The sequence below is a fragment of the Bombus bifarius genome, unplaced genomic scaffold (genome assembly GCF_011952205.1).
Source record: "Bombus bifarius isolate JDL3187 unplaced genomic scaffold, Bbif_JDL3187 scf7180000008026, whole genome shotgun sequence".
In the NCBI taxonomy this organism is placed as follows: domain Eukaryota; kingdom Metazoa; phylum Arthropoda; class Insecta; order Hymenoptera; family Apidae; genus Bombus; species Bombus bifarius.
Window position 1 is genome coordinate 685,690 of NW_022884399.1, and position 26,073 is coordinate 711,762.

The 26,073-nt window shown below is 32.2% G+C and overlaps 3 protein-coding genes across 11 annotated transcripts in view; 2 read left to right on the forward strand and 1 right to left on the reverse strand.

Annotated features, from left to right (window-relative positions):
* LOC117207269 (protein sidekick) overlaps window positions 1–9,644 on the forward strand; it is a 43,664-nt gene extending 34,020 nt beyond the window's left edge. For 3 of the 5 annotated variants that reach the window (XM_033447304.1, XM_033447305.1, XM_033447307.1), the window contains 17 exons: window positions 788–907; window positions 981–1,136; window positions 1,209–1,335; window positions 1,407–1,708; window positions 1,802–1,987; window positions 2,063–4,286; window positions 4,361–4,557; window positions 4,637–4,833; window positions 4,916–5,155; window positions 5,238–5,435; window positions 5,522–5,663; window positions 5,751–6,029; window positions 6,276–6,296; window positions 6,830–6,987; window positions 7,068–7,230; window positions 7,298–7,626; window positions 7,690–9,644. In XM_033447304.1, the coding sequence (XP_033303195.1) occupies window positions 788–907; window positions 981–1,136; window positions 1,209–1,335; window positions 1,407–1,708; window positions 1,802–1,987; window positions 2,063–4,286; window positions 4,361–4,557; window positions 4,637–4,833; window positions 4,916–5,155; window positions 5,238–5,435; window positions 5,522–5,663; window positions 5,751–6,029; window positions 6,276–6,296; window positions 6,830–6,987; window positions 7,068–7,230; window positions 7,298–7,626; window positions 7,690–7,932 (5,282 nt within the window). In that variant the 3' untranslated portion in view covers window positions 7,933–9,644. The remainder of the gene's footprint in view (window positions 1–787; window positions 908–980; window positions 1,137–1,208; window positions 1,336–1,406; window positions 1,709–1,801; window positions 1,988–2,062; window positions 4,287–4,360; window positions 4,558–4,636; window positions 4,834–4,915; window positions 5,156–5,237; window positions 5,436–5,521; window positions 5,664–5,750; window positions 6,030–6,275; window positions 6,297–6,829; window positions 6,988–7,067; window positions 7,231–7,297; window positions 7,627–7,689) is intronic. The other 2 variants (XM_033447306.1, XM_033447309.1) reach the window with 1 other exon arrangement.
* A 534-nt stretch (window positions 9,645–10,178) lies between these two features.
* On the reverse strand, window positions 10,179–12,341 carry LOC117207274. Of its 2 annotated transcripts, none has more exons than XM_033447317.1 (4): window positions 11,976–12,341; window positions 10,925–11,083; window positions 10,634–10,844; window positions 10,179–10,561 (listed from the first exon to the last, which is right to left on the reverse strand). In XM_033447317.1, the coding sequence occupies exons 1-4, from the start codon at window positions 12,156–12,158 to the stop codon at window positions 10,203–10,205; spliced, it is 912 nt and encodes a 303-aa protein (XP_033303208.1). In that variant the 5' UTR covers window positions 12,159–12,341; the 3' UTR covers window positions 10,179–10,202. The 2 variants fall into 2 exon arrangements, with proteins under 2 accessions (XP_033303208.1, XP_033303209.1); XM_033447318.1 differs by having other exon boundaries at window positions 11,994–12,334.
* On the forward strand, window positions 11,601–25,101 carry LOC117207267 (nucleosome-remodeling factor subunit NURF301). 4 transcript variants are annotated; one of them, XM_033447300.1, is made up of 26 exons: window positions 11,601–11,899; window positions 13,907–14,970; window positions 15,342–15,624; window positions 15,721–15,929; window positions 16,025–16,390; window positions 16,452–17,651; window positions 17,731–17,921; window positions 18,015–19,133; window positions 19,214–19,523; window positions 19,585–19,720; window positions 20,073–20,350; window positions 20,461–20,601; window positions 20,703–20,807; window positions 20,906–21,084; window positions 21,190–21,438; window positions 21,510–21,726; window positions 21,818–22,159; window positions 22,225–22,404; window positions 22,487–22,717; window positions 22,830–23,139; window positions 23,231–23,432; window positions 23,528–23,790; window positions 23,861–24,028; window positions 24,115–24,310; window positions 24,397–24,481; window positions 24,597–25,101. In XM_033447300.1, the coding sequence occupies exons 2-26, from the start codon at window positions 13,920–13,922 to the stop codon at window positions 24,797–24,799; spliced, it is 8,214 nt and encodes a 2,737-aa protein (XP_033303191.1). In that variant the 5' UTR covers window positions 11,601–11,899; window positions 13,907–13,919; the 3' UTR covers window positions 24,800–25,101. The 4 variants fall into 4 exon arrangements, with proteins under 4 accessions (XP_033303191.1, XP_033303194.1, XP_033303193.1 ...); XM_033447303.1 differs by lacking the exon at window positions 11,601–11,899 and having other exon boundaries at window positions 13,115–14,970; window positions 22,487–22,633; XM_033447302.1 differs by lacking the exon at window positions 11,601–11,899 and having other exon boundaries at window positions 13,115–14,970; window positions 20,106–20,350.
* Window positions 25,102–26,073: the final 972 nt, after the last annotated feature.

Here is a 26,073-nt window from a genome sequence, read left to right on the forward strand (position 1 = left end):
TTGAAATTACCCCGGGCACATGCTTGAAGAATGCATATCACACCACAATGTTTGCTTTTACCAGCTGTATCCGTGTTTTTTTTTTTGGTAGTTATAGTGAATACATCTGCAAAGCACGATAGTTTTTTTGTGTGTAAAACACATTGGCTCTTTGAAAAATTATAGAAAATGCTCAACATGTTCAAAGAACGCAATAATAAATATGATGTGATGTTATTACACAACATACAATATACAGTGTTATTAACACTATTACAAACAAAAAGCATTTTTCAATTATATTTATATTTGGAACAAAATTAATATACTTTTATCAGTATCAGAAAACGTAGACGAATTGTTTTAAGCATTTGCACGTATCTTCGTCACAGTAAACGGACAAAATATATCGTGAATAGCACGTTTCTAGATTAGGAAGATAATCGTAGGGAAAAAATTTTGAATATTAGCTATTTCTGTAGTTGTGCCATAGAGTATACGTAATTTAATTTTTAGTGAAAATAAAGTTTCGGTAATAGAGAATTATTATTAATTGAAGTCAGGTATTGGTAAATTCAGCGTTTTCCATTATATATACGAATGAACGCTATTAAATTCTTTCCAATGCTTTTTTTGATTCATTTTTTACTATTATTCATAAAATGTCAATAGATGGTATACTGGAAAACACTGAAATGGGGAAAATTTACTTTTGTGATCGATTGTTCCTGCCTTTATTTTGCGTGCATGTAATCAATTCTTCCTGGTCACAAGCAAAACATTAATAGATTCAAATTATTGTTTTCAGCATCTGGACCAATCATGGAGAATGGTCCACAAAACCAAACTATATTAGATGGAAAGGATGCAACTTTAACATGTAATGCTGTAGCAGCTCCGATACCTAACACTACATGGATTTATAATGGTAAATTATTAATCACTAATTCATACGGGCAACTAATACCATAACACTGATATACACATTGATTCACTAATAGATACAATTCCTGTGGAAATCGCCGGAAGAGTACAAGTCTTAGATAACGGAGATCTTTTAATAGCTGCGGTAAAACCAAACGACGCCGGAAAATACACGTGTATTCGAGCTAATGAAGCTGGTTCTGTAAATGGTTCAGCGTATCTTACTGTTTTAGGTAAAATATGATTAAATAATTTTAGAATACTAAGAAATCACCCGTTTCTGACCAGAATTTAATTCATTTCAGTTCGAACACAAATTATTCAGCCACCTGTGGATACCTCTGTACTTCTCGGATACACCGCGGAATTACAATGCAAGGTCTCCAACGATCCAAGTGTTTTGTACGATATAGCATGGTTTCATAATTCACAGTACGTGCATTTCTACATTAATGATATTAATGATAATAAAAATGGTTACAGCATATTTGTTGCTTTTGCAGAGTAATAAATACACAAGCCAGTCAAAGAGTAAAAATGCGAAATGATGGTACATTGGAAATAGCAGCCGTTCGTGCGTCTGACGTGGGTGAATATATGTGTTCTGTGGTTTCTCCAGGAGGAAATGAGACTCGATCTGCTCGTCTTAGTGTAATCGAATTACCGTTCGCACCAATAAACGTAATGGCTAGTCGAGTCGAGCGAATTTCACCTCGCACCATAAACGTTAGTTGGGTTCCTGGCTTTGATGGAAACAGTCCAACAAAAAAGTTTATCGTTCAAAGGCGGGAGGTTTCTGACCTTGGTAGTTAAACATAAATTGATCTTTAATAAAAAATTTAATCTGTCTATACATGTCTACTTATATACGTATATATTTCCGATTTACTCTATATAGGACCAATACCTGATTCTGCGTTAAATTGGATCACGGAGTGTAATAATGTTTCGGCACAAAATCGTTGGGTACTATTGAACAATCTAAAAGCTGCTGCTGCATATCAGTTTCGAGTGACTGCAGAAAATAGTGTTGGCGAAGGACCTCCTTCGGATCCCAGTAATGTAGTAGTTCTTCCTCAAGAGCGTAAGTAATAGTTACAAGCCTGCAAATCTTAATAATTTCCCGAACTTTCATTAATATTTGTGAATTTTACTGTAGCTCCGAGTGGACCACCGGTAGGATTCGTTGGTTCCGCTCGATCATCCTCAGAAATAATCACGCAGTGGCAGCTTCCATTAGAAGAATATCGAAACGGTCATATTTTAGGATACGTATTAAGATATAGACTATACGGCTACAACGACAATCCATGGACAATACAGAATATTACTAACGAAGCACAAAGAAATTATCTTATTACCGACCTAATTACTTGGAAGGATTATATCGTACAGATAGCAGCGTATAATGATAAAGGGGTTGGAGTATTTACGGAAGGTTTGAAGATTAAAACCAAGGAAGGAGTACCTGAAGCACCACCCACAAACGTAAAGGTAACAGCTATTAATTCAACATCGATAAAAGTGTGGTGGAAACCTCCCAATCCGCAAAAGATTAATGGAATAAATCAAGGTTATAAATTACAAGCCTGGATCGGGCATAATTTTACAGAAGCGAGCGAATACAAGTCGATGACCGTACCACCTAGCTTATTCGATCCTCTTGCAGAGCAAAGTGCAATTATGACAGGTTTAAAGAAATACACCTTATACAATATAACTGTATTATGCTTCACTGATCCAGGTGATGGTGAAAAAAGTTCTCCCGTTCAAATTCGTACACGCGAAGATGTACCTGAAGAAGTAGAAAATCTACAATTTGAGAACATAAGTGATCGTTCACTCACCGTTAAATGGAACGCTCCACAGGAAGTTAATGGAGTTCTCATCCAATACCAATTAAAATATATGATCAAAGATGTACCAGATTCTCTACGAGTAGAAAACTTCACGTCAGACACTCTTTCAGCCAAAATCGAACATTTACAAGCAATGACTCATTATAAATTTGAAGTTGTTGCTTGGACTTCAATAGGTCCTGGAAAACCAGCAGTAGCTGTTATTCAATCAGGCGTTGAGCCTGTTCTTCCTGAACCACCAACTAAATTAGCACTGTCTAATATAGATGCATTCTCTGTTGTTCTTCAATTTACTCCAGGCTTTGACGGCAATTCGTCCATAATAAAGTGGACAGTACAAGCACAAACCACTCGAAACACAACATGGTACAATATTTACGAAGTTTCAGATCCTGATGCTAGTACAATCACTGTAGGTGGTCTAATTCCATTTATGCAGTATAAATTACGATTAATAGCTAACAACGTTGTCGGTGCTTCCCAACCTTCCGAACCAACAAAAGAATTTCAAACAATTCAAGCACCACCGTCACATCCTCCTAGGAATGTTACGGTTCGTGCAATGAGCGCCACGGAATTGCGTGTTAGATGGATTCCATTACAACAGATTGAATGGTACGGAAATCCAAGGGGATATAATGTTACTTATACTGAAGTTCGAACGAACAAGTCAAAGAGCATAACTATAGAAGACCATACTGCGAATTCGTATATTTTAGAGAACATGGAAGAATATGCTCTCTATAAAATTGTAATGCAAGCGCTTAATGACGTTGGATCATCGACAATAAGCCCGAAAGCTGTTGAAAGAACTCGCGAATCAGTTCCTTCGATGGGTCCTATTAATGTAGAAGCCAATGCAACGTCTTCCACGACTATATTAGTTAGATGGGGTGATGTTCCCATAGAACATCAGAATGGACAAATAGAAGGATTTAAAGTTTACTACGGTGCAAATGCTAGATCAGCATTCCAGTATAAAAACATTCCTAGTAATACAACATTTACAACAACTTTAACAGAACTTCGAAAATTTGTCCAGTATCACATACAAGTTCTAGCTTATACGCGTCTTGGCGATGGCACTTTAAGCACTCCGCCAGTTAGAGTACAAACATTTGAAGATGCTCCTGGACCTCCATCGAATGTATCGTTCCCTGATGTAAGCTTTACCACTGCTCGGATTATTTGGGATACTCCAGAAGATCCGAACGGAGAGATTCTCGCCTATAAAGTTATGTTTCATCTAAATAATAGTCAGGATCATCAATTTTCGAAGGAGTTTCCTGCATCAGATAGAACTTTTAGAGCAACTGGACTAGAGCCAGAGAAGTATTACATGTTCTCGGTAACAGCACAAACGAGATTAGGATGGGGAAAAACAGCATACGCTCTCGTTTTTACTACAAATAATAGAGAACGTCCGCAATCGCCGTCGATGCCACAAATTAGCAGATCGCAAATACAAAGTAGACAGATAACATTTAATTGGACACCTGGCCGTGATGGGTTTGCACCATTAAGGTAAATTTTTCACTACATCTAATGTATAATTTTTTATATTATGTAAAAATAATATGTATAATGCTTTTTTATAGATATTATACGGTACAACAATCAGAAAATTCAGGACCATTTCAAACGATTCCTGAAAGAGTAGAACCAACATTAACATCTTATACAGCAAATGATTTAAAACCATTTACATTCTATCAATTCCGAATACAAGCAACTAACGATATAGGTCCTTCAACTTGGAGTACAGAATCTGTTCAAGTTCAAACTCTACCAGCAGGTACATAAAATTCACTTTTCATTTGTCCTAAATTTATTTCGTTAAGATACATAATTTTTATCATAATATGAATTTATAGCACCTTCTCGGGGAGTTACCGGATTGAAAGTAGTTCCAATAACGACATCTAGTATAGAAGTTCATTGGAACGCAATAGATGAAGTATATTGGAGCGGCGATCATGAAACAGGTGGTTATCGCGTCGTTTATCAACCAGTTTCTGATTTCCCCACAGCCCTTCAAGATACTCCTAAAGAAGAAGTTTTAGGAATAAAAGTAATGATTATAATTATAATTATAGAACACTGTAATAGATTGTAAATGATAAGTTGTATTAATCTTTTCTTAACTTTTGCAGGCTACGAAGATTGTTTTAAGCGACTTGACAGAAGATAAGTATTACGAAGTAATAGTGTTACCTTTCAATTCTGAAGGCGAAGGTCCATCAAGCCCTCCAGTGACTGTATATGTAGGAGAAGCAGTTCCTACAGGAGAACCACAACATCTAAAAGCAGAACCAATTTCTTCTACAGAAGTACATCTGCGTTGGAAACCACCCCAAGCCAATATGCAAAATGGAGATTTATTAGGATATAAAGTAAAATTATCATTTGCATATAGAATTTATTTTTTAATCTAATTGTTTAAGCAATATTTATTATTTATATTTCTTATTTTAGATTTTCTATTTAGTTACTGATTCTCCTCAAGATTTGGAAAACAAACAGGAAGAAGAAATAGAAGTTGTACCAGCATCATACTTAACACATAGCTTAGTGTTTTTAGATAAATATACAGAATATCGCATTCAAGTATTGGCTTTCAACCCTGCCGGTGATGGTCCTCGAACCCCATCTATCACTGTCAGAACTAAACAGGTACATAAGTTCAACAATAATTAAACTGATATCGTAATTGCTTCTCTTCTCTTTTTCCTTTTTAAATATATTCAATTGATTTATAGGATATACCTGGACCACCACACAATTTACAATTCTCAGAAATTACAATGACTAGTCTCCGCGTCTCTTGGGAAGCACCAAAACTACGAAATGGTGAAATAGTCGGCTACATTGTTACATATGAAACTGCAGAACAAAATGATCGTATGTTTTTTAGTATAAAAGTTATTCCAAATATTTAATATACGAACAAACAATTGCTTAGATACGTAACATTTTATATTATTATAGGTTTTAGTAAGCAAGTTAAACAAAAGGTAACGGAAACAAGTCTACTAATTCAACCTTTAGAAGAAGAAGAAACGTATACTTTTATGGTTAGAGCGCAAACCATTGATTTTGGTCCGCCTATATCTGGAAATGTTACAACAGGTCCACAAGAAGGTTCACCAATGGCACCTAGCAATCTTGCTGTTACAAAAACAGTGTCTAGTGTTGAATTACAGTGGACTAATGGTGCTTCTGGAAAAGGACCCATTCTAGGATACTACATCGAAACGCGCCGGAAAGGTAAATAACATGAACTATTTTAACATTTATAAAATCTCTCAAATATTAAAACGGAAATTGCAGAATTGATAAAAAAAATGAAAAATATTTCTAAAGGTATATATTTATACATGTGAAAGATAAAACTGAATAGTAGAGTTACTTTGATTATTTTATTTTCACATATTTAAACATAAATTATCTATTTATAAAATTTCAGATTATATTATTTGTATTACTAATATTGCCTTTTTTATAATCATATAGCAATGGAAGAGTGGCAGCATTGTAAGTGTCAATGCACGTAAATATATTGAACGTCGAGTATTATATTAGATGATCTCAACAATTAAATATGATTTTTATTAGCGTTAAAATATAGCTTCCTGTTTGTTATTAATCTGTGATTTGTTTAGTGATATTTGTACTGTTGATTGCATGATAATGTCACAGCATGACATTTTCCATGAGTTCAGTTAGAAATTTATCAAACATCTTAACTTCAAATGCTGCTATAATTTACAGTAACAAATGAATAGCTAAAGTTTGACATGTTAGATGATGGTGTATTCCTACAGTTTTAATTTTTCAGTTTTTACATCTAATACTTCATTAATTCCCTTAAAACATGTAATGTATAACACACAACATAACTATATAAGTTTTCAGTCATCATTACTTTCTTAAAAGCTATGAAAGCAACCAGATATATCATTCTTTCCTGTAGCACATAATTTTATGAAAACCTGCAGAAGTTCAATTGCATTTATGATCTCATTATCAAAGCCAAATAAATTTTATTATTATATTTGTAATTATAGATGACAGTCGTTGGCAGACAATCGTACGTAGTAGTAATGGACCATTGACAGAATATTCTGTATCTTATCAAAATTTACTTCCATCTACATCGTATTTATTCAGAGTAATATCATATAATCGTTATGGAATTAGTTATCCAGCATATTCCACAGAAACGGTAAATAGGATTGCTGTATATAAATTTTCATAAATATTTCTAAGCATTAAATACTAATGATAATTTCCTGTTTTTTTTAGATTTTAACTCCATCAAAGCTATACCTTGAATATGCATACCTACAACATAAACCATTTTACAGACAAACTTGGTTTATGGTTACTTTAGCTGCTGCATCAATTATAATTATTATAATGGTCATAGCAGTGCTATGCGTGAAAAGTAAAAGCTATAAATACAAACGTAAGTTGTAATAAATACATTCTAACACAAAGTATATGAGTTTATAATAATCAAGTAATTGTTCTAGAAGAAGCACAAAAGACACTTGAAGAGTCTATGGCAATGGATACTGATGATAGACAAGAGTCTGATTTAGAGCTTTATAGATCAAGACAAGGAGGTGGTGGTGCTATGAATATGGCTAATGCTTGTGGTACATTAGGTAAAAGAAACACTTTAGCAAGAAAATCTATGCATCCTCCTCCTCCTACAATGTTGGGAAAGTCACCTCCTAGACCATCACCAGCCTCTGTTGCTTATCATAGCGACGAAGAAAGTCTGAAAGGATATGATGAAAACCCTGACGATAGCAGCGTTACGGAAAAACCTTCCGAAATTAGTTCAACAGATTCACAGGTAACATTCCTTAAATATATGTATAAAACATATGCATTATACATGACGTATTTTATGTTATAGGGATCTGAAAGCGAGAATGAAAGTGTACAATCGGATCCACATTCCTTCGTAAATCATTACGCTAATGTTAATGATTCCTTAAGACAGTCCTGGAAACGTCAGAAACCAGTTAGAAATTATTCATCGTACACTGATTCTGAACCTGAAGGTAGTGCCGTTGTCAGTTTAAATGGGGGACAAATTATTATGAACAATATGGCAAGGTCGAGAGCACCATTGCCTGGTTTTTCGTCTTTCGTATAATTTGTTCATAATAAAAAACGAAAGTTTTCGTTAAGTAGATAGGGTGCCGAATTATAGACTAGCAAAATTTATAATCGTTATACGATTAAAGTAAAATAAATTTATGCTGAGCACGAATTAATTTTGAAGCATATAAATAATTTGGAGAAAAAAGAAAATTGTTAAATATGTGTAAAAAGAGATATTGTTAAAATTTTGATCATTTTCATGAAGCAGAATAGTTAGAATTTTAATAGCTCAGAACTGAAATTGAAATACACAGAGTTAAAGACTTATGTTGAAACACAAATTTATGAGTGTTTCACGCACGCTGATACTTCGTATAGTAATTTTAAAATGCTTTGGCACCACCATATTGTGATATATTGAAATACATATTATTTATAATTTTAGGTAAAGTCAAAATGTGTATAATGAATATTTTTACTTTCATTAAGTGAAGTTGGAACAAAATATTGCATGGATCTCGAATAACGTAATGCTTGCGCATTTTTTTAAGTGTAAGAAAAATAAGTTTGAAACAATCTGTTAATATAACGTATTAAAAATGAAATAGAATATCATTAATAATAATTAAAAACAATATCGTATCGAAAACTGCCGGAGATAACCGCATATATAATTAATAAACTCAAAAAGAAAATAATATTTTAATACTACATTAATATGATAAAAGCAATTAAATTATAATCCATTAAAACATACAAACATACTAATCACAGTATCACTTATAAATCTTTTCGACTCATATGAATACTTTTTTTAATGTTTCTAATTGACATTTGTGCAACAAAATAAAAGTTGTTTAATATAAGACATCGATCTAAATATATAAATATATGAACACAATCAGGCCTATCATATCAATTTCAATTAATCTTCATAGACTAAAGATGAGTCTGATAAAGTTATTGTACCGAATAAATAGAGAACATTGCGTGAAATGCGACTGCGTGAATTTCTATCTTTAAGGGTCTTTGTTTTTAATATTATTATGTATAATGTACATAAGATTTATATAAATTACAAAATAGCAAATACCGATACAACACTTGTACATTTAGTGCACAGCTTAGGCAACATTAGATAAAAGTGTATGCTAAGTAATCTTTCAACAACATATATTTATCTTCTTCATATAGATATTCTATCGTCTATTTTCATCTTTCTTTTTAAATCATGGAATGAAGAAGAAAAAGACATGACTTTAATGCATTGACATTTGCATATAAAGAAAATGCAATCTATTTAATTCACCACAATATCGTAAATTCATTTGTAGTATATAATATTACACTTACAGTATTGTAAAACATTATCATACACAAAGTTATTCAATTTTAGGACAGTAATCTTCTTACCATAATGCATTTAATCTATGTAATTATTGTTTTAAAGGTGAAAAGCATTTCAGACTGATATTGATGCGTGAAATGTCTTTTTTGCTTGATACTTATTTTGTAAAAAAGGATCATAGAAACGATACAAACAAAATGTTAAGAAATCGTAGAAAATGTAAAAGAAATTTTGAAATATTCTTCGATAATATACGCTAAAATCTAGGAATATATGTATTATTGAAAATATAAGACAATGAAAATAATTGAACAGTTCAATGATGGCAGCTATAATTCTATTATATTTAATAGAGTAATTATTAATTGTAGTTGGTTAGTGAAACAAGGTTGATAAAATTATACTCGAACTTTTAATTTGATTAATTTTTCATTCAACACAATCATAATATCAATTACAAATCAAAAATTGTAATTAATATATATCATGAACTAGATAGCAAATTGTTTGATAAATATTTACTTTTAAAAATGATACATTCTTTATTCTTAATATTATATTAGAAAACTTGCTTTCTGATTTTTATACTATATAGCATTAATTTCCCTATTTGTTAACATCAATTATCAATTATTGTCATCGTGTCATAAAAACTTAATCTTCGTACAAATGAAGATGATTGTATCTACACACTGCCAATAATAATTAATTCGAGGATAAAATTGTTTTTATCCGCATTTCTATATATTAATGACAAATTCAAACAAATTGCGTCTCAGATTATACATTACTTGTACAACATATTCTAAGTATGTGTTAATATTTTAATAAAATTTATATAATTTTATGCACTCTATTTTTTTTATAATTTTGGTCAATGATGTTCTTACTAAGTTTTGGAATATTTTTAAAACAATTGAAACTGTGTGTTTATACAAATAAATAATAAATATGTTTTAATAAGAGATTTTTATTTATACAAAATGTTTTTCACAAGCTTCATACCATTTGTTAAGTTTTGGCGGATATTTTTTGGGAAAAAATTGTTTAATTGTACACCATACAGCAACATCTGCTATATCAAAGTCCTTTTTATCTGGCCAGTTTAATTTATCTGCTATTAAAGATAATATTTCTTGCTTTTTCTTTGCTGATTCTTCAAAATATAAAGAATGACACAAATCTAATATCAAGTCAGTAGTGTTTATCTTTTCTGTACAATCAGAATTTTCATAATTATGCGAATTTATTAATCTACTTAAATATCTTAAAAAATTTGTTTCGCCAGTTATGTAGTAACTATATAGACCAGATATAAGTTCCAGATCATTAACTGAAAATAAAGCTTTTGGTAAGTGTATATCTTTTACTATTTAACTATTTCCATAAATATGATTTATTTTACCATTTTTCCAGATCAATGATAAATTAATAATATTATTTTTGGAAGAACTTGTAGTTGATTCATAATTAACAGACACTTCTTTATTAATACTTGAATGAACATAAGTTTGTACTTTAATATCAGTATCTTTCCACAACTTTTGCAATGCTGATATAAAATAAGGTTGTCTTTTAGGACTCACATTAATGATAAGATTCACATTAATTGGCTCCTATAAAAGTCAATGCTAATAAATTCTCATGTGAACTTCTTACTTAAAAAATTAAAAATATTATCTTACATTGATATTACCTGGCTCTTATTAACTGTAGAAATTTTATCAACTACTGTAGTTTGTTTCGTTTGTTTTAAAAACCCAGAAAGTGTTGAAACTTGCTTTTTAAGTTCTGCAAGTTGTGCCAGTATCTTTTCTTGCCGTGCTTCTAATGCATTATATTCTGGTAGTGGACTCTGAAATAAAATCTTACTTTAAGGTACATTTAATATTATCCATATAAAGAATTAGTGATTACCATAATATAAACCTTAATAAGAGGAATAAATTAACTAGATAGTTCTAAAATAAAGCTAAAATTATTTCACAATTACTGTATGGAATCTATCAATTATAATTTAAACATCATGATTAAAAGAAAATTTTTCTATTTTCCAAACATTGTCAAAGCAGTTTTCACACATAACATCATCATTATAATTACTAATCGATCACAATCTAAATCTCACAATTCAATATAATGGTTATGACAATACAGTTTCTCACAAAATATACTCCAAACTCTGTTTCAAGTTAAAAAATACTAGCAACATTCAAAATTCATATATTTACTATTTCCACTTCAGAAAAAAAAATGCCTAAAAACATAGGGTTATGGAGAATAGATTTGATAGGTGATCACTAACATTGTTGATTAATGCTAGTAAATATCTACAAAGTACATACATCTTTTTACTGGGTTAGGTTTTACATGTGTTTGGTTATACAACTGTACTTTGTAGCTTTCAGTGCAGTTCTAATTTAGTAAGCTTGCCCTTCTATACTAATTATCAGCGCATTCCCGCTTATCCTTCAAACGAACTGAATTTTTCATCTGCCGTAGCCGCGTAAGGTCCTGTTAGTTGAAAAATTGGAGGGGCAAGCATCGATCAAGTCTGTAGAACCATATTCCCGGTCGATCGTGATTAGTGCTTGTGGAAATTTTGGGAGGAGTCATGCACAACAAGCTTGAGACAGAAGAAACACTCGTAGCTACCATGCTTAATAAACGCGTGAGTAAACCGTTCATTCCAGTTAAACTAGCAACATTCTCGTTCACGTCGGCAAGATAACAGAAATGATGAAAACCTTTAAAAAGCTGATAACCTGCTCAGTGATATCAGGCACGATCTTGTTCTCGGCTTCCATATGGTCGTCTGTTGATTGTTCTTCATGAATATTTCGCATTTCGTACATCGTTTTCCTGTGATGCAACATTTGCGGCAAGGAAACAATCGGCTTTAACGTATACATTCTCATATCGTTTTGCATTTCGTTCGTTATCCCGTGATTAATTCGTAAAAAAAACCGCCGACTCGTATTCACATTTGATCGTTACACTCTCGTTCGTTTTTCGTATTTCTCGATTTTCGCTTGACGGCCATTTTTCTTTAATCCCCTCTCCCTCCTTCGTGCTTTCATACTGGTGCTAATGCTTTCCAACCACTGACATCCGTTTCAAAGATGGCGCCATAATTTTTGTCAAAATTACATCATATGGGAATCTTATGTCGTTCTTACTAATATATATCTGTGTACTATCCTACGTGTTATGCTTCCAAAAATTGTTTCTTTTTTGTTTGTCATTACTTAAGTGGCTAATTAAAGCTACATTATTTTCTCGTTCATCTAGGAATCAATTTTGGAAATACATTATTATAATATATATGAAGTTAATTCGGTGATTTATCGTTGATAAATTATTCTTGTAAATTCTAGTTTTACTATTTTATTACTTAAACAAGTATTTAATAAACATACATTTAATCATAATATACTACTATCTATGTATCTGATTGGCAACTTCTATCAACTTTTATGTGATTATTAAATGTACTAAAAAGAATAACATTTGTAGAAAATTTTTATTTTTAATACAAAGTATTTTCTTTTATGGCATTTAGGAAGCAACTGTTTTTTAACAATAATTAATAACTAAGTTTGTATTGAAAGAAAAAAGTTGTGCAACATTAGTTTAAACTTGACAGAATTTTAGCTTCAATTAGGAAGATGTCGCGTTCATCGCCGGTTTTCCTTAAATTAGTTGAAATTGTTATTAACTAAATTACATGATAAATATAGGAAAAATTTTTTCTTTGATATTAATAATATTAATTTTTAATTAATATGATACTATGAGCTAAAAAGAATGTGTACCGACAAAACGACACACAATTTGGAATTATAGTGGTGTCCTCTATCGAAGCTTCTCTATAACTAAGGTTAGATTTCTCTCTTGCGGGTAACAGCGAATTCGTTCGATCGTGTATGCGAATTAATTGCATAATTTGTTAGAAATAATAAGTGTAGTGGACTAAAATAGGGATACTTGTGAAAAATCGAGGAAACAAATAATGTGAAGAAAGCATATTTATCGGAAGTGTGGTTAGAATCGCGTTCTTCCAACCGCGCATGTCGCCACCTATTGTTGATCTGACAGGCTCTTGTGTAGTTACGGTGAAAGCGATTGGATCTTCTGTACGTTTCGTGAGAAATTAAAAAGCAATCAGTTAGTTTCTGCATTGCATGAATCTTGTCAGAACTCAGTCGAGGGGAATGTGTTGAGCAACAGATTGTTCTAGATAGGAGAAAGGAAAATTTTATCAAAGATTTTTCTCTACTTTTGGAGTAGATGCGTTCGAGGCCAGACATGGCGGCTATTTGATGAACCAATTGCAGCAGCGCTCTCTTAAAAGATTAGATATTGTAAATTCCCCTTACATTCGCGTCAGTGAATAATTCTGTACTTATTTTGGTCGTTACTAGTAGTAATACAAGTTGTTATAATTACGGGAAAGTGATTGTCGTTCGTCGACAGAAAAATAGAAGCCACGCAAGATCATATCGAAACGTTTGATCATGAAAGAATTGTGTTTGGTCACGTGACCATAGCCGAAAAATGGCGCAAAGATCAGAGTACAAACATGAGTTCCATTTCATTCCTACGATGTCATTTGTATTTGTTTACAAGCACGCGTTTCCATAAACCACGTGTTAAGTAAGTGCCATTTCGTTGACAGTGTGTGACAAACAATGACGGGGAGAGGGTCGAAGAGAAGGGGCCGACCTCCGAAATCGGTGGTCATGGAAAGGCCCAAAAAATTTCAATACCATCTTATGAAGAAGCCAAAATATTTGCAAAACAAGGGTTCGGAAACACCAAACTCACAACCAAGTACACCGACACCTTCAAGACCATCATCGCCAGTTGAAAGCGAGGAAAGCAGACGAAGTACGCGAACTCGAAAATCTCGAGGTCCCAGAGATAGACATTCACGAAAAGGTGGTCACTCAAGTTCTGGTGCATATCAACGCCGAGGTTACAACCCAAACGTTGATTATCACGATTCTGAATATCATTATGGGTCAGACTTTGGAGACGAGTCCAGTGAAAAAAGTGAAGTTGAAGAGGATCTTCTGCAAAGCGATGCAGATTCATCTGAAAGTATAGAAGAACCTGATCCCTCCAGTGACAGTGACTTTTCCCTCTCCAGTTATAGTACTACTAGTGGCACACCCCGTAAAACACTGCTTAGTCAGCAAAGGCCACCAAGTCCAGAACCATTGTGGCTTCAAAATAGGGAACTGCCGCCGTTAAATTTACCTAAATCATCTGATGATCTATTAGTCCCTAGAGAACTTGTTATGCCATGTTTATCTATTTATGAAGTATTGAGACACTTTCGTACTTTGGTACGTCTTTCAGCCTTTAGGTTTGAAGATTTCTGTGCTGCACTTATGTGCGAAGATCAAACTAATCTATTGGCTGAGATACATATTATGCTCATCAAAGCGCTTCTTAGAGAAGAAGATTCTCAGCAAACACACTTTGGTCCTCTAGATCAAAAAGACTCTGTGAATGTTAGCTTATACTTTGTGGATTCTATGACTTGGTCAGAAGCATTACGTTCTTACGTAGAAAGTGACAAGTCTTTTGATCAAAATATTTTACATATTTTATCAACGTGCGAATATCCTTTTACTTCTGTTGAAGATAGAATCAAGGTGCTACAATTTTTGACAGATCAATTTTTAATTACAAATCCAGTAAGAGAAGACCTGCTGCATGAAGGTACACTAAATGGTATTTCATGTTGTTTTATTTCTTATGTATATTTTTTTACATAACGGTTCATAAATGTTCATATTTAGAAATATATAAATTATTATTTAATCAGCAGGAAAATTTTGTATGTCCATGCTGAAGTCTTTGTTCCTTTGCAAATATGAATGCTAAAACATTTTTCAGTGATTGAACATTATATGTATCAATTTGTATATTAATTAATAATTAATATTTCCTTAATGTCAATATGTATATTAAAAATTATTTTAATCGACTTTTTAATTTATTAATACCTTTATTAATTTATTAATAATTTTTCATCAATTACAAAATATTCCTTATAATATATTATAATGACAGTATGTATCATAAATACTATCATTTTATAGGAAATATGCACTATGATGATCACTGTAGAGTATGTCATCGTCTGGGAGATTTATTATGTTGTGAAACTTGTCCAGCAGTGTTCCACTTAGAATGTGTTGAACCTCCATTGGTTGATGTTCCTACTGAAGACTGGCAATGTAGCACATGCAAAGCTCACAAAGTTACAGGAGTTGCTGATTGTATACCTGATGTTGAGAAAAATGGTTCACTATGTCGTCAAGAACATCTAGGATTTGATAGACATGGCAGAAAATATTGGTTTCTTGCAAGAAGAATTTTTGTGTAAGTGTATTGTACAAAAATAAGAATTTTCTATACGATATATTGCATTATATATTAAAGAAATGTTGATTGTATTAATAAAATTGGTTATTGTAGTGAAAGTGAAGATGCAGAAGTTTGGTATTATAGCGCACCTTTACAGCTAGAAGAATTAATGCTTTGTTTAGACCGTAATGAAATGGAAGTTGCACTTTATAGAGAATTATCAGATTACAAAGATGAAATCGTAAGACAAATGGAACTTACAGAACAGATCACTAATCAGTACAAGGGTAACAAAAAATCATACCTAGAAGTAGAAAACAGTGAGTGGTTGCATTTCTAAAATTTTGCATTTTTTAAACTTTATTTCTAATTTAAAGGAATAGTATTTAATACTTTCATCAAATATGCATTGCAGGTCTTATACAAAAATTACAAAAAGAACGCCAAGAGAAACAAGAAAAAGAAGAAGAGGAGAAAAAAGAAAAACAAAGGCAAGAAGCTGAAGAAATGGTACGCAGAATTCATGAAGGTACAGATTCTCTAGAAGAACAATTGGCAGCTGTCACTGAACAGCAGGAAACAAAATCGTCCGAAGAATCAAATGCAAAAGAAAATACTCAAAAACTAGGTACGGAAAATGTAGAAACAGATGGTGTAGATACCAATTTAACAGATGGAGTAAATAAGGATGTTAAAGCCAGTATATCATCGTCATCCTCTGAAGAAATTGATGAAGAAGTATTAGAAGGAGAAGAGGGTATTTCAAAAATTGGTAAAGATGGTAAGTTGTGCAGTTATAAAATTGATTCAGTTAGATAGAATAATTTACATTTTTTTTATAGGAAAAAAACATACTATTGTAACAAGGTCAAAAACAGGATCTTTACAACCTAGGACATTTAATATGGATGATTTAAAGAAACGTAGTAGTGGACAGTTGTCAAAGGAAGAGTTAGAAAAACTAGATAAAAGTTTGAAAGAGGAGGGAGATGGTACTAGATTAACAAGACAGAAAGCTCATCAAATAGCTTCTGGTACACATCTCTTTAAATTAGGGATGGATAACAACTTTAAATCATACGTGAATCAATACAGTACCAATCCTATTTCTCTGAATAAGGCCCAACGTAACGAAGAACGCGATAAAAAGAGGCATTTGTCACACAAATTTTCGCTTACACAGGCCTCAGAATTCAAATGGGTTGGGAGTTTGACAGGAACACGAGCTCTCTTAGTAAGCACACTTCGTCAGACAATTCTTCAACTTGAAAGCAGCATTCAATCATCATTTATGCATACTAATTGGCCTCTTTTGCGTAAACCTTGGACTACGGCGGTGGGTGCTTGCGTTAATCCCAGAGATTTTGCGCGTGCTCTTATTGTTTTACAAGCATGCATTAAATCAGTAGTGTTTGCTAGTGTATGGCATGATCAACTTGGACACGTGAAATTACAAAGAGTAACAGCCCTTGAACGAGAAGAGAAGAAGCGCCAGGATAAGAAAGATAAGAAGGAAAGAGAGGATGAAGAAGAACGTAATCGTCTGTTTAATTTTGTCAAATATACTTTGGGTTTGAAACATCAAGTATGGAAACAAAAAGGAGAAGAATATCGAGTACACGGACAAGGCGGATGGCTATGGGTATCTGCTAGTCGCCGTTACAGATGTTCTGACATCTCAAAATTGGGTCTTCGAATAGGCCCACAGAAAATTATGGTACAAATTAAAGATCAAGAAGGATTAAAAATATTAGCTTTAGATCCTCCTACATATGATTTTTTGATGAAAGAATATTGCTCTTCTAAAAAAGAAGAAAATGATATGAATATTAAAATAAAAGAAGAGATTAAAGAGGAAGAATCATCAAAGGATACATCAATTGACACATCTATAAAAAAAGAGTGCAAAGAAGACAACATAAAAAAAGAACCAATTGAAGATAAACAAAATAAAATGGAAACAGATACAAAAACCGAAGAAAAAACAGTGGCAAAGACAGAACCGCAACAGATTAAACAGGAAACAAAAATGAATTTATCATGTGAGTGTGGTAAAAAAATATTCAACTATTTTTAAGTATATACTTTAAGCTTATGGTATTAATTTTTTTCTACCCATAGTTTTAGCTGGTATGAAAATCGAGAAAGTTTATACACCTATCAAAGAATTTGAAGAAATCGATATTATTAAGGCACTAACAACTAACGGGAGGCTTCATTACCCAAAAATTGCTAAAAAGACTAGGGTCGACGATTTCTTGGCACGTAGAACACATTTAAAACTTTTAGAAGAAAGAAGATTAATACAGACTGTAAGTAAATATTATCGGTAAAATAAAGTAGAATATAAGTAGTATATATTAGCATATTATTTATGTATTCTTTGAAATACGCATTAATTTTAGGAGAAATCAAAGGAGTTGTTAAATCAATCGACAAATCTTAAAGCAGATGGAGATTCCGAAATTGACATAGAAAATAACGAAGAAAGTGATACAGATGGAGCTGATAATTCTTTACAGAATATTCTTACTGGAAAGCAGCCTAAAACTATGCCTACATCGACCAGAGAAATGCTGACTGTAATAGGAAAGCGTATTCAACACGTTAAAGCCCAATATGCCAATATAATGAGATTTAGTAAAAATACTAGTTGTTATTCACGATATTGTAATATGACTGCACCGCCAGGAAAGATTACAACTACAACACAAAGTTTAACATCTACCTGTTATTCTCCTATATGTCTTCAAAAAGCAAGACTAAAACTCGATCTGATAGCATTGCTAAGGAAAGCTAATGCTTTAAATAATAATCAATCGACATCGAATTTATCAATTGGAGCAACTATAGCACAACCACAAACAAATTCAAAGACAGACGGAAATGATGAAGCTAGAGATGCAATCAGGAAAGATTTAGAATCCGCGGTAGCATCTGCAACTCATTGTACGGAAGAAACACCAGCTACAAATGTAGTAAAAGATGTTGCTTCGCCTCCTATCAAAAAAATAAAAATTGAATCTAATGGTAAAGATGTCAGTTCAGAACATGTAGTGACCACTACAACTAATAATATAGTTACTACTACGACAATAACTACAACACAACAGACTATAAAATCAGTTGATGGCGTTATACAGAGTATGCAGGAAAGTACAAGTTCTCAAAATTCAGTTACATTTTCATCCGAAGTTAAAACAAGTGCAGGGCAAAAGACAATGATTGTTAATCGAAGAGGAAGAACAGTGCAAAGAAGTACAATGGCTAAGGAATTAAATGCTGATGGTACAGAAAGAGTGTACTCTACTACTTCAACCGAAGGAAAAGTTTATCTGAAGAAAGTTGCAATCTCTTTGGCTGATAGAAAAAAGAAGCGCACTCCTGTTAAATACCCTTTATGTTCCACATTTTGTACAAAAAATAAACATCGTAGTATATTACTACTTCCACAACATGAATTGCGTAAATTGGCTAGAGTTGGTGGACGAATACAAGTTCAAGGTTTTCATCATATGGCCAAGGTATTTCATTAATAAAATTGTATTAAAAACAATAAAATATAATACAATATAATGAATTAATTTTAATTTCTTTATTATAGGCAAATATGTCAGTATGGCCATATCCCTGCCCTAGGCCATTATTTAAGACTTGTTGGTTATACAGAACAGTTGGCATAAAATCACTGGCTGCTGCAGCTCTTCAATTAAGAATATTATGGGCATGTCTTCGTTGGGATGATATGGCTGCAAAACCATTATCTACAGATGGCAAACATCAAATTACAACTGATACGGAAATTATGTCATTAGAAATTCTTAAACACCGTCATGTTGGCCAATTTTTAGATAAGACGCAGTACTTACGTAGGAAAGTTGTTATACCTTTGGAACTTCCAAAACAAGTCAGAGGTTTGTATTAATAAATAAATTTTGAAAAATAAGTGATATGATGTGTGATTATATTTTATAGAAGTTACATCTATAAGAAGTGGTCTGCGAAAAAGGAAACGACCAGAATCGCCACAAAGCACCGAACCACAAGTTACAGAAGAGTGGGTTGATGAGGACAAATTGGAGCTATGGGAAATTAAACAATATGGTGATAGGTATGTTTAGCAAAAAAAATTATGATTTATTCTATGTATTCTGATCTATAACTTCTTTTTTCTTTTCCTATCTATACTATACTATAACTATCTGTACTATACTATTTCCTATCTATACTATAACTTCTGGACTTTTGTCATTTAAACATTTCATTTCAAGAAAATTTCATACAAGTACATTTTTTACAATTTGTTAAAATATCTGTATTTCCCTACAATTTTATTAGAATTAGGATATTAATGATTGCGTTAAATTCCTATTGCTTTTACCTTATGATATCACTCAGTTCTGACCTATCCTCACTTAACACCATTCAATACTAACCCTCCACTTGGTGTGTGTCTTATCCAGGTTAGAGAAGGCTAATGCCCAGATTATTACTAGGAGTCGATCGGGACAACCACAATCCGCGGTTGGTTCTAACCGAAATGCAGGCGCAAATTCTGGTATGAACGATCAACTTGTTAGCGGTAAAGCAACACCTGAAGAGATTAAAGAAAAGATGGAACAGCAATTGCGCATGCAAAGAGCTGCTCATCAACAAAAGAGAGCATTAGAAACTCTAAAAAGCCCAGCCAATTCTGGTTCACCTACGCAAGTTGTAAAAGTTACAGCTAACTCCACTCATGGTAAGATTTAGATATATTAATCAAATCTATTCCGAAATAAATTATAATTGATTATATGATATATCATGTAATTATTACATAGCAAAAAAAATATTAATTTTTTATCACAGATGGCACAGTTAAATTGGTTTCCAAAGTTGCAATACCAGCAAATCCAAACAGTGGGACAAAATCACAACTAACTTCCCTCTTGACAACACCTGCACAGAATAAGCCTTTTATTAGTACAAAGCGTATTTATATGGCGAAATGTAAATACCAAATTAAATATATAAATATTAAGTCAAATATATACATAAATGTAACGTGTATTTGATATTTATGTATATATCTAATATTTTCTTTAAAATAGCATCTCTTGGAACAACAAAAGTTGTTTCTGGACCTACAAGCATTTTACCGAAAACACAGCAAGCTGGAAATCAACAGTCCCTAATTAAAGTTTCCGGTCAAGCAGGTACATTTATAACATTGATTATTTTTTATTCAAGTAACAACAATTAGATTACAATCTATTTTTTTCTTTTTCTAATTAAATTTATATTCATAAAATAGGTTCTATACAACAAGTTCAGCAAAGGGTACAGATTATAAGAGGCCCAGATGGAAAGCTTCAAGTTCGAGGTTTGATGCCTGGCCAACAATTAGTTCAAATGCCGGATGGAAAACTTCATGTATTAAACAATAGTCAAGCAATTACTACTCTTGCACAAACTGGTGGAACAACTATACAGGTAAAATTATTAACTTGGTGTGTGTGTGTGTTGTGTGTAAAATATCGTGAGATAAAATATTCCAAATAGAAATGGTTTATTAATTTATAAAATTCCTTTTTCAAGACAAAAACAGCTACAACAACTACAGCTAAAGTGGCTACGACAGCTAATTGTACAACTAAGACTAGTCCATCCAAAACAACAACAAATACAACGTCACAAGTACAAGGTGTTCAGCAGTCGCAAGCTCCATCTCAGCAAGGAATTCAACGTTCATCAGCAACCACTGTAACTATTGCCACTACTCCTACACAACCAACCAAAAATGCTATTGTAGTGGCCAATACTGGACAAATTGTACAAAGTGCACAAGTATGTTACAGTTACATTCAATCTTAGAAAAATATATGCACGTAATAGTAATATATTAATTAATAACATAGGTCATATCTTCTGGTGGACAAGTTATTAGTGGAAATCAAATAGTGGTTACTAATGCTAATTTAGCTCAACAGCTTGCAACGGGTAAAGCTCAGTTAACGACAATCGGTGGTCATCAAGTGGTCATTCGTAGCACTCCGACAGGCAATCAAATTGTACATTTAAATTCGACAAACAGTGGTATTATTGTAAAAAATACCGTAACACCAACTAAACAAGGTATATTCACATTTTATATCTTAATGAATGTTTTGACCAAAAAATTAAAGGTAAAACTATTTAAATAAAATGAACTTTTTGAATGTTTTAGTTCCTGTACTACAATCTACTCAATCAACAACTACAGCAACAACAGGAGCACAGTCAACTGATGCAACAAATAATAGCACTGGTAGTACTACATCAACGAATGAGACATCGACCACTACTACAACTACAGCAAATCAAACTTCTAATGCTCCAGCACCTGGAAGTGTAGAAGCATCTTTATTAGCGGGTCAACCACCTGGAACTGTCATTAAATGCGTTACTGCTCAAGTTATACAAACTACTCAAGGTCCTCGTATAGTTTTACAAGGTTTGCAAGGCGCAGATTTTACTCCACAACAACTTGTAATGGTGCAGCAACAGGTCAAACAACAACTACTTAAAGGTTCGTATACATGTCATATATGTATTTAATGTTATTAGCATATTTATACTATACATACTTTATAGCCCAAGCTGCAACAGGAAAACAAGGAGTTTTGGGACCTACTAAAATTTATTTAGCTGTTCAACCTGCACCTAGTAGTCAACAATCGATTCAAAGTTCTACAACAGCAAATACACCTGCTACACCAGCAACAAAACCACAAACTGCACAACAACCGGTTGTTTCGCCACCAGCAGCAACTGGTTTGTATCTATATGATTTGATATCTTTTGCATTGATTAAATTAAATTTGTAATGGTATTAATATTATTTTAATTTCCATAGAACCTCAAACGGGAACTGAAAGCATTCCAGAGCTTCCATCGACAGCAACTTCAAGTTCTCCCGAAAAACCGAAAGTAGTTGTTCAACAAGTTGCTCAACCTAGTGTGACTACAGAAGAGGAATCGCAAAAAACAAATGTAGCTAATGGTCAGCAACCTTTGCAATCTTTAAAAGAAGGAAACGATTCCTCGGCTAACAAATTTATTTTAACGCCTGATTACATACAACAAAGTTAGTTATTAATTAATATTATCTTTACTGTTTGATTTCAGTGGGATTAGAAATATTTAATTGTTTCTATTTTTATTTCAAATATTCTAATTATTATTATAAAAATCTTCAGCCATCAAGAATGCATTGAAACAAGAAAACCTTAATCCTGAAATAGAAGAAAAGCTGCTACAACTACAACGATACCAAGAGAAGCAGATGAAAGGAGGTGTTGAAAATTCAGCAAGCAATAATCAAACTCATACCACGCCTACAATTACGACTCCACGTGTTCCATCTCGTAAAAGACCAGCACCTTCTAACATTCCAACAACGACATCATCTACGAATGTACAATCAATAACAAATGATAAAGATACAGATTGGGCAGAAACACCTAGAAAGAAGCCCGCATTAAAACAAGAAAGTCGTGAAACTCCAAAGTAAATTTCTAAATCTAAGAATAGATATAAAAAATAAAGACTTTTTGTTATACAAAATCACTTTTCTTTAATAATACCATTTACTTTTTAGAGTACAAAAGATTGAACCAATAGAGAATGAGTCTAGCCCACAAAAAAGAGCAGCAAAGCTAAAAGACAGTCAAGAGCAACGAAGAAAGCAACAGGTTCACTCACGAATGCAAGTTTTGTTATTTAGACATAAAGAATTACTTAAAAAGGATATTCTAAAGAAGAGAGCACTGCTTGAAAAAGAATTACAGATAGATATTCAGGTATTATATATTAAATATATGTAGCATATGTTATTTGTTATAATATGTACACATTCATATAAATTTATTTATATTATTCTTTGTTGAAATTATAGAAAGATTTATCAGCGGAATTAGCTTCGAGAACCAAGGCGGAAAGACACAAACAAGATGAGGTAAAAGTAGGAAGTGCGAAACGTAAAGCAAATGCTCAAATGTCTCAACAAGTTAGTCCGCCTAATAGAGGTGGAAGGCCAAAGAAGTATAAAGCCCAAGGAAGCAATACTACACCACCGGGCGCTTCAACCGCTGCCGCTACGAATAGAATCAAGAAAGAGAAGTTATATTGTTTATGTAGAACGCCATACGATGAAACAAAGTAAGTACTATAAAAAGATTCTTTACTCGTAATATTTATTTAATGATGGTGAATTATGGTATTGAATTAGGTTTTATGTTGGATGTGATCTTTGTAACAATTGGTTCCACGGAGATTGTGTTGGAATTACAGAAGAAATGTGTAAGACACTTTCTGAGTTTGTTTGTACAGAATGTAGACATGCAAGAGATACACAGGAGTTATATTGTTTGTGTAAACAGCCTTATGACGAATCTCAGTACGTGATGGTGCCAATTTATTTGTAGATTACATTGGCTTATTCTAGATCTATTACCACATATTTTAACGTTCTTGTTTCTGCAGATTTTATATTTGCTGCGATAAGTGTCAAGATTGGTTCCATGGTCGATGTGTCGGTATTCTACAATCGGAAGCAGACAATATCGATGAATACGTTTGTCCAAATTGTCAACGAAATTCTTCCGTTAACTTTGCTAACATGAAAAATCTTAATGCAAAAGACCTTGATCTCCTAAAAAAATTAATTAAGCAAATACAGGTAAGGTAGTTGTAAATAATAAAAAAAAGTTATTTGTTAAAATAATATTTTTTATAATTATTGACACCAAAAATTTTGATATTTAGGCACATAAAAGTGCTTGGCCATTTATGGAACCAGTAGATCCAAATGAAGCACCAGACTATTATAAAGTTATAAAGGAGCCGATGGGTAAGTGTTATTTAAATTCCATATAACGATATTGTTTAATCTTTGATGAATTTAAAATTCAAGGGAGGAAATACAATTTTCTTTACCAGTATATTTCTGCTAATTATATTTGCAGATCTGCAAACGATAGAATTGAGGATAAATGACAGATCTTACAAGAAATTAAGTGAATTTATCGGAGATATGACGAAAATATTTGACAATTGTCGTTATTATAATCCGAAAGAATCACCTTTTTTTAAGTGTGCAGAATCCTTAGAAACTTATTTTGTTCATAAGATCAAAAGTTTAAGAGAGAAGTTCTCTGAAGGAAAGTAAGCAATCAAATAAAGGATAAACGGGAAAACTGTAACTATAAACGAGTGGAAGTGTTAAGTATCAACGGTTTAATTCGTATAACAACAGAAATGATCTGTGCCAGTAGAAAAGAGACATTCAAAATAGCCATAAGTATATTAGCAGTAGTCTGTATAAGTTCACTATTTATTAGAATTGTGTGAACATTTAATTTGCCTTCGCAAACTTTTATTTGCATTGTGTCGTACAATGAATTTTGAACCAGAACTTATAACATTTTAGTCCTAAAACACAAAGTCTTCTTTAAGTACAATGATGCTTTTCTCATTACTTCAAAAGCATCATTTATTGTAAGAATTTATTATAAATTACGTTTAATATTTTTGGATGATACAAATATATTATTCATAATAATACTTTTATTCTTTATTTATACAATTATTTAGACAATAAAATATTAGTTTCTTAAATATATTATGTCTGTGTACATCTTCTTAACAAAAAGAAGCAGTAAATATTTAATATAAAAATACCAAGAAGGTGTAAGTTCAAATTCATAAAATGAGAATTCAATTAATGTACTGTAAAATGAAAAATAATTTATATTGAATAAAATGTGCAATACATGTTTATTTATTATATTTTGTATATGAAAAAGACGAAAAAGCTTTTTATAAAAGATCATCATAACTTGCGGTTCAAAATTCATATGTTCCTCACAGGCATCACTGTTTATGTACATCTATCAAATACGTGTAATAATGCATGTTAAGAATAATTATAAATATATCAAATCAGTGCCACTGAGCGTTTAGAATGGTATGTTTTTAATAATCCAATGCAATGTATTTTGAAAAATTATAAAAACTACGGAAAAAGTCGAAAACCATTAGAGAGTTCACTATCATTCAATGAAGAGAAAGAAATTGGTCCAATCACTGTCATTATGTTTCATTTAATAAAAAATGAAACCAGTTTTCTCACATCATAGATGTAAGGATTATTTAGCAAGCGCATAATAAATTGTACAAATTTGTTTATTGTGCTCATAAGTAATTATTATTATGTTGTTTTATCATATAAATTTTCTATAAAATTGTTTATAAGTAACATATATGATGTTAGTTGATAAGGAGCAAGCAGATGTTTGCTTTGTATATATCCAAGTAGAAGTGACCATAAATTCGTCCTCATATGACGAGGACATTAAATGCAAGAAATTGAATTCAATGAAAATATTGTTTATATTTTAGCTATTAAACTACCATTTGTGAAAATTATGAAACTATACCGTG